We start from the raw sequence: 8,686 nt of genomic DNA on the forward strand, positions 1-8,686 counted from the left end.
ATATACATTTTCAGAAATAAAGGTTTATTTTTCTTCTAGAGGGTTTCTGGATATTGAAAAGAGTGTACTCCTGGAACTGAAGGGTGTCAAAGTAATTAGAAGTTATAGAGATTTCTTTCAATTAATTAGAGATTTCTTGAGGATTAATGATACATTTCGTCTTTTTTATATGATTTCATTGTTATTTGCAAGAGTTATTAATCTGATCATTGTAATTGTAATAGTAAATATTTTTTGCATTGTAATGGTAAGAATTTATAATTTTGTGGAAAATAAAGGTATTTTTCAGTAAAATATGGCTTCAGCAGCTGGAGGAAGTGGCGCCGGTGGGGGTGATCGTTGTCCTTCTGGAGAGAAGGGCACAACTCGAATAGGTCGTCGGTCCAAAAAAACCTAGTGCTTTTCATAGGGCAGCGCTCCGTTATTTGGAAAAAGAATATAGAGAATGTATGGCAAGGGGCGAGGAACATCCGTTTGATCTTGAGGATTTATTGCGGCGTTACGGTTCGTCACCACCAAACTCGGAGGCTGAACAAAGTGCTAATGTACATATCACAACTATACTTATTTGTAGTGACAATCATATTTTCATCTGAATCTATATGAATACTATGAATGTTTTTTTATAGCCATCTGGATCATCGTCGCAGCAGAAAAAGACGAAGCGAGGCCCAACAAAAAAACTGGAAGGGCGGTTCATTAGAACGGAAGTTGGTCCAGATGGCGAACCGATCGCTCCAGAAGCTGCCGCCAAAAAATTCATAAGACAATCCGGTTGTATTGTCAAGGACCATATCCCGATCAGCTTCAGACTCTGGGAAGCTTACAATCCAAGCGAGGAACGGGATGCGGTACCCGAAAGAGAAAAAGAATGGTGCTGGCGGGAGCTTAAGAAAAACTTCACGGTTCCAGCTGAATCCGAAGAGATATGCAAGCGCTGGACCCTGAGTAAGATGGCCGAACAGCTGCAATCATTCAAGAAAATTTTAACGAAGAAATATACCAAGATCGGGACCACACCCGTATTTACCGGCGAGCTCGAAAAGCTCAGGGGTCACTGGGATGCATTTGTGGAATACAAGTCTTCAGAGCTTGGGCTTCAGAAGGTGCAGAAGGCCAAAGACAACGCCTCGAAGAAAGTGTACCATCACACTCTAGGCCAAGGAGGCTACAAGCTTGCAATACCCAAATGGGAGAAGATGGAGCAGGATCTGCTTGACAGAGGCATCCAACCTACGACCTTGAACTGGCCTGAAAGGTCAAGGACCTGGTTTTATGGTCACGGGGGAAGCTTGGACCCATTGACTGGTGACTGCATCTATGGGCCAAACATCCAGCGAGCAGCCCAGAGACTACAGGAGGCCATGCAAGCAGCGGCCGAGGGAACATTCCAGCCAGATAGAGAGAGGGACGAGCTGACTTACGCCCTTGGGAATCTAGAGCATCCGGGCCGCACAATAGGCAAAGGCGTGGTTCCGTGGAAGTATGGGTTCAGGGATTACATTGAATCATATAGAAGCCGGCAAAGAAGAAAGAATGATGAGCGGGAGCACATGCGAAGGCTAGAGGAATGGCTCATGTCACACGATCAAAGACTGGAGGAAGAGGTTCAATGCCAAGTGGCCATAGCAATGAGTCAGCAACAACAAGCGCAAACGGTGCCTCCAGAGCCTAATGTCGCAGCCGATCACCTGTCTCAGCGGAAAAGCAGCTGCGCTTCCACAGACGTCGCTGTCGCCGAGCCAACGGGGATCCAGGCTGCAGTTGAAGCGTCGGCCCCGCAGCGATTTCCAGTAGATGAGATCACCCAGCGAACACCTTGTGACATGCAGACTGCCGTTAAGAACTTAATGTTCACTGTTGCGTACGGTACCACCATGCCAACCCAACCAGGCGACGTGTACCACGGGCAGCAAATTCCGCCTGGATACACACGAGTTGGCGTGGAGCAGGTGTGCCAGGGTTGGGAGATGCTCAAGCTTGATATTCCTGGAGGCGATGGGGAGAGGACACTAGCAGAAGCCATTCATGGCTACATCCTATGGGATAAGCGCTACATTGTCCTAAAGTCGGATGATCAAACACCAAGACCAGCATCTCAGCATGCCTCTCCAAGGCCGGCATCTCCGCAAAACTCCCCAAGGGCAGCACTGTCTCAGCAAGGATCACCGGCACATTCTCCATCACCATCATCTCATGCGCCGATGAACACTCAAGCGTCACCGTCGCCTCCATGGTCACCCCCTCCGCCGCCGGCAAAGAAGCAGAAATGGCCGCCGGCAAAGAAGGTAGCTGCACCGGCTAAGGAGCCTCCAAAGAAGAAGGAAAAGGAGAAGAAAACCAAGGAGGCTCCTATTAAACCCTGGGACATGAGCCTCGAAGAATGCGATCGGATAACTCAAGAAAGAGTTAAAGAGCACTTCAAGCCGAAGCCGAAGCCGGAGCCCGAGAAAGTCATAAATCTGATAGATTTGAAATTTTTTAAGGGAATGTGCGAAGCAAATAAGAGAAAATTCATTCCGAGAGACCCCCCTTCAGACTACAAACGCACAATTATCAAAACTACTGAGAAAAAGAAGAGACAATCAAAGTCGTCGTCGTCCGACGTTCCACAGCTCGGAGCCCAAAAGAAACAATCAATAGAGCCTCTTGTAGTGGGACAGACGACGCAAGAACAAGACTTTGTTACATTTTTGAAAGAATCAAACCTGACGGCGGCTCAGATTGCAGGGGGAGAAGATATTCCAAAGGCCGATGTGGTCGTCAAATGGACGTTTGAGATCGGCAAAACTCTTGTACCCCCGAAGTAGTGTCTGTACTTCCAACGCAAATGTATAAGCTGCACCAGCACTACATGCGTGTGATGGCCGATTGCATCTTCATGCAGGGCGCAAAGATTAAAGATGACGATTTCTTACGGGGGGAGGCCATTATATGGATAAACTGGGAAGAAATTTACCAACTATTCCATCAGGAGGCCCTCGACATCTCTATGGTCGGCTTGTGGGTTCTGTAAGTATTTTACTCTTCTTACGTATTGTTTTGCATGATCTCAACATACTGATCTCTTGATTTATTCGGTATCATGTAGAATGGAGATACATACTTGTAGAAGAAAGGGATACTCTCACCTCGGCTTCATCGACCCAATTACTTGTAATTGGAGGCTTCTACGTGACAATTCCGATGAGATATTCCAAAACTTGTCCAAGTACATAAGCGTTCATCACAACAAGCAAATGATATTATTTCCTTACAACTTTGCGTGAGTGATTCCTTCCGTCTAACTCTTTCTATTTTGTAATCGAATTGTTTAAACCTTAACTACCAAGAACTGCCTCCGTATAATCTTGCAGTGAACACTTTGTCCTAATTGTCATAATTCCCGAGAAGAGCCTACTCGTGGTTATGGACTCATTGAGGAGACCTCCAGAACAATACGAAAATCTTCTTAACATGATGAAAAAGTAATTCTACCACTACTCCGTCGATGACCGATAATTTGAATCACTTTGTTACTTGACTATAATTATTCTAATCATGCACAGGGTTTGGAAAGAATTCGCTAAAAATCATCCAGGCAAATTTGACAAGGAATTGAAGATCAAGACAGATTTTTCGGTACACACTTGGATGATTCGTTGCACGATTCATTAGTTTTATTATATATTCATGTAAATACCTGATAATTTCTTCTCTCTTAAAGTGTATGAGGCAGAAACCAGGCACTGTATTGTGCGCATACTATGTATGCGAGAACATCCATGGTCTGGTAGGTCTTCCAAAGGGCTGGACATATTGGGAGGAGGAAGTAAGTAAAAAACTTGTTAATATTTGAACTCGTATTTTAATTAGTCGAAATTAATTATCCCCTTTTTCCATAGGTCGGGGAGATGCGCGATAAACTAATACCGGAGGAAAAGATTATGGCGATTCAAGAACAATTCTCCGGATTTATTGTTGAGCAAGTCCTTGATCCAAAAGACGAATTCTACTATGATGGAATATCTAATATTGACAATCACAGCAAATATGACAATATACGCGTATATATGTAATTAAGAACGAATATACCTATGTAAATATATATGTGTGTCTATGTATTAAATTTCTATTTATGAGTATGTATGTATTAAATTTCCAAAAGGCGAATTCTACTATGTAATTAAGAACGAATATACCTATGTAATTAAGAACGAATATACCTATGCAAATATGATGGAGTATGTATGTATTATATATATAAGCACTTCAATAATATATATGTGTGTATATATATATTTATATAATATTGGTCCTAGACATTTTCATATGTAAAGGAATTCACATGTATAGATATGTGTATACATATATATATAAGTGAATTAATTTATATATGAAAACTATCTAGGACAAATATTATATAAGTAACTATATATATATATGTATATATTAGTGGAGATCATACACACTGAATTCCAATACATAAGTTTAATTGAAATGCAAAAGTATAATTGAAATAGAAAAAGAATTGAGAAAAAGAAAACATGAAAAAAGGACCTTTTGTCCCGGTTGGTAACACCAACCGGGACAAAAGGGTGCGACAGCCACGTGGGCGCTGGCTGCACCTTTTGTCCCGGTTGGTGTTACCAACCGGGACAAAATGTTCTCTTTTGTCCCGGTTGCCAGACCCGGGACAAAAGGGCACCCCCTTTTGTCCCGGACTGGCGTTCCCGGTTGGGAAACAGGGACAACAGGGGTTTTCCAACCGGGACAAATCAACATTTTTGTAGTAGTGGCCCAGCTTTTCAGAAACTGGGGCAACCTTATATTATACTAATTTTCTTCTCAGTGCTGCCCTTTTAGAGAGCTAAGTGAGCATGTTTGACTGGACTAAGTCAGAAAACTCAGCCTACTCTCTCTCTCTCTCTCTCTTCTTCCTCTTCTTCTCCTTCACATTCCATCTGCCATATAAGTACACATAGATTGTGCACGGTAGGCAGCAAGCAGGTACTTAATATATGCGCTACGAGGTGTTCGTCTTCGTCATCGTTCAGCCAAAGTCTCAACATATATCTCTCTCTCTATATATAACTGGTACTAGCTGCCATATATATATGTATATATATGAAAGCTAGAGCCTGAGAGAAGCAGCTTGCTGGCCGGGAATAATAGTGGTGAAGAAGGCGCTGTAGGCCGGAGAGAGAGAGAGGCAGCAGCAGGGAGAATGAGAGGGTTTGAGAGGAAAGGAGTCCGGCAGTACAACTGGTCGGAGGTGCCGCGGATGCGGTGGACGGAGGAGCTTCACCGGCAGTTCGTCGAGGCCGTCGAGTGCCTCGGTGGCCAGGACGGTGAGTCTCGAGATTCCTTCTATATATCTCCTCAAGAAGCTTGTGCATGTACGTAATAACCATGAAACATGATGCTTGAGCTAGGTGATTATTACTTGCATGCATGGACGAGCTATGATTTGATATGGATCCACATAGTTTCTTTCATCTTTTGGTCTTGAGATCGAGGCATAGTTTTTTTTTCTCCAAATTTATTAATTCGATCACTTCGTGGTTTTGAGTCTATTAATTCCGAGAGCTCCTTAGTTATTCTGTAGGTTGTTAGGCAGGGTTTTGTCGTTGCTGGAGTCCACCGGGCAAAGGAAAAAGGAAAACACGTGATACGCATGTTTGCATGATGAGCATCCATGAGATCGTTTTTTCCTTTAATTTTATCATCTATATAGAGTTTTTTATTTTTATCTTGTATATGCAATATAATAGTAGCTTTCTGTGAGCAACATCCAGTGACTAATCTTAGAATCATCGCATGATATAATTATATACGTACTTTATTGAGATGATTATATATGTATGGCAAAGTTTAATTTCATTATTTCTTTAACTGATTATGATTGCATCTCTTTTAGGTATTTTTGTCTCAAACTTACATATCTGCATTGTTTTGAATTTTCCTCTCATTCTTTTACTGATTTTTCATACTGATTGATTGTGTGGGCATTCAGTTTGCATATGGTTCAAACTATATATTCTTTTCAGATTCATGGTATTGATGATACTCAATACCATGAAATACATATGCATGCATATGTCAACGAAAAATGATATTGATGGTACTCATCAATTCATGAAATACATATGCATGCATAATAATCAACTCAAGTAGTTATTATATTTTCAGATTCTATGATTATGTGATCTATGGAATCACAGCATATATGGCACATTCTTTGAATTAATTGATACTGATCTTGTCATAATTTATTAATTTTGAGAGATCATGCTTAGCTTCAAAATCAGTCGTATTGTGTGTTGATATCGTTTTCTTTAATTTTTTTCATGCAGAAGCAACTCCTAAACGAATTCTTCAGTTGATGGGCGTGAAAGGAGTTAGCATATCTCATATCAAGAGCCATCTTCAGGTATCTTCACACGATTTTGCTTGTGTCTGACAGAATATTAACTAGTAAATATGTAGTGAAATCAGCTAGCTTCTTATGCTAGTTCTAGCTATTTGAAGATAACACAACGTCGTACGTTTCTTCCAAAAATGAAACGATCAGATGTACAGAAGCTCTAGCAACAGCAGCAGTGCCCATCAGTCCAGCCTCCAGAAGTCGACATCAAGCAGCAACAGCAAGCGCGTGTTCTTGAACCGTGAAGATCACTGCGCCTACGCGTCACCGGATGGAAACACGGCAGCTTCAGACAAGAACATGTACGCCGCCTTGCTCCGCGGTTGCAGTCAGTCGTCACCATACCAAATAATGTAAGCGTGAAGCACATATCAATCATTAAGTAACCCGGCCTCTAATGAACAGAATCTAATTTGATTTGATCTGTACTTGCAGACCATCGCTACAGGAAGTATTCAGAAGCTGGGAACAAAGTAGAGGGCGTGTTCCTTGGAACTCCAACGTGCTGACAATAGAGAAGGTAACATGAGATGCAGACAAAATAATTTTACTTAAACAATGCATGTGTCTTACATGCATGTACCATTCCCTAGAAGCTTCATCTTGGTTGTATGCATTAGGTGGCAGGCTGCCGAACTGCCAAACTCCCCATACTGCCGTGGATTGACTGTTAATGTGCCCTACTACCTTGTCCAAAGCCCTTCAGATAGCAATTTTTAAAAAAGTTTCTTAAGGAATAATGCTTCCAATTGGTACTGAATTGTTACACCTCACCTGCTGCTTGTGTATCAGGCGGCGGTTAAGCCAAGTCACACTACTTCCAACAAGAGGCCTGATGAGAAGCAACCGGACTGCGACCTCACGCTGTCGATCGGCCTGTGGGAGGACGCGAGCAGCGACGCCGACGGCTCGAGCACGATCAGTGAGGAGCTCCCGGCTCCGGCAGCCGGTGCTCGCGGTGTCGCCACCGTGAAGGAGGAGGACAGCAAGCCGGCACTGAACCTGGACTTGACCATCTCGTCGTCTTGGCTGGCGTGACGCCGGCCGGCCGGCACACTCACGTAACGCTCGTGTACAGTTGTACGGACACATGCAGAGTTAGTAGCAGAGATTGTGTGATCAGGCTTCAGTAGACTGCATATGGCGTGGTAGTCCGATCCTGATAGGTCTCTCGGATTTTCGTGTCATCCCCTTCGCCACTCCGATCCGTTCTTGTCATTTTTTTTCTTTTTAGATTTTTAAATTTTCGGGTTTGTTCGATTAGGAATCGGGGCTTCAGACGACAATGGGTGAGGAATTTCTGCTCTCCTTTTCTTTCTCCTCGGGAGAAGGCGTTGCATACCTGAATTCCTCACCTATCATCGTCTGAAATGTTCTATTTCTGATCGATCTCTAGACTCTTAGAAAGGAGTATGCATGTTGCTACTACAAGCTATTTCAGTAAAAGGCATATATATATATATATATATATATATATATATATATATATATATATATATATATATATAGGACAGATATACATATCGATCTTGAATTTACTATTTTCAGTTGCAGAAAATATCTCCATCCTCCAATCTTGCAGCGAGGCTGCTATGACTGTTTCTATTGTCGAGATTATGGCTGTATCTCATTTGGGGTCTGTTTCATTGTTTACTTGAATGCTCAATGAACAACAACTGAAATAGTTGGTTTCTATGTTCTCTACAGCAACTTCAGTTTACATTTTGTGAACTTTCGGATGCATGATAGAACAGAAATAAATGTTGGAGATAAGATGGACATAGAGAAATTAGTATGGATGCAGAATGTTCATTTTCTTGAACATGGTAAAAAGCAAACACTTATATACGCACGCAAACTCTACTCTATGAGCACCTTTCAGAGGCTTAGAGATTGGTGAAATCACTACATCGTTGTCAACGAGCATGTTACCTACCCTTGAAAGAATATCATCATTAATTCCTAAAATAAATTAAGAAAAAAAGAAGCTAATTGTTAGGGATATAACCTTTTGTATCTCGTGACAAGATCGACTAGATAAGCACCCACAATGGGATTGGCCAGCTCCGTGTCCTGCGAAGGAGGTGGCTTGAGGTGGTAAAGGATCTTAATTTTAGATTTAGATAATCTAAGGGTCATCTTATACAATTTTGAACTAAAAATATTAATGACCAAGTTGGACTGTGAAGAAAGCATTAGGACTATGGTCCATTACCACCCCTAGGTCCACCTAAGGGAGTTGACTTGAGATGCAATGATATGGTGGATGGATTCTAGTCG

At 42.1% G+C, this 8,686-nt stretch overlaps 1 protein-coding gene across 1 annotated transcript; it reads left to right on the top strand.

The window, feature by feature from the left end:
- Window positions 1-4,849: 4,849 nt before the first annotated feature.
- LOC120671609 (myb family transcription factor MPH1-like) lies at window positions 4,850-7,834 on the top strand. Its single transcript, XM_039951995.1, has 5 exons — window positions 4,850-5,330; window positions 6,336-6,412; window positions 6,554-6,759; window positions 6,842-6,926; window positions 7,199-7,834. The coding sequence occupies exons 1-5, from the start codon at window positions 5,207-5,209 to the stop codon at window positions 7,442-7,444; spliced, it is 738 nt and encodes a 245-aa protein (XP_039807929.1). The 5' UTR covers window positions 4,850-5,206; the 3' UTR covers window positions 7,445-7,834.
- The last annotated feature ends 852 nt before the right edge of the window (window positions 7,835-8,686 follow it).

This window comes from Panicum virgatum, chromosome 4N (genome assembly GCF_016808335.1).
Source record: "Panicum virgatum strain AP13 chromosome 4N, P.virgatum_v5, whole genome shotgun sequence".
NCBI classification, from domain to species: Eukaryota; Viridiplantae; Streptophyta; class Magnoliopsida; order Poales; family Poaceae; genus Panicum; species Panicum virgatum.

What these genes read in the sequence shown, in the direction of transcription:
- LOC120671609 (XM_039951995.1), top strand. Translation starts at nt 5,207, where the DNA reads ATGAGAGGGTTTGAGAGGAAAGGAGTCCGGCAGTACAACTGGTCGGAG. An exon ending in GTGCCTCGGTGGCCAGGACG is followed by an intron (nt 5,331 to 6,335) that starts GTGAGTCTCGAG and finishes TTTTTCATGCAG; the next exon opens with AAGCAACTCCTAAACGAATT. An exon ending in TCGTCACCATACCAAATAAT is followed by an intron (nt 6,760 to 6,841) that starts GTAAGCGTGAAG and finishes CTGTACTTGCAG; the next exon opens with ACCATCGCTACAGGAAGTAT.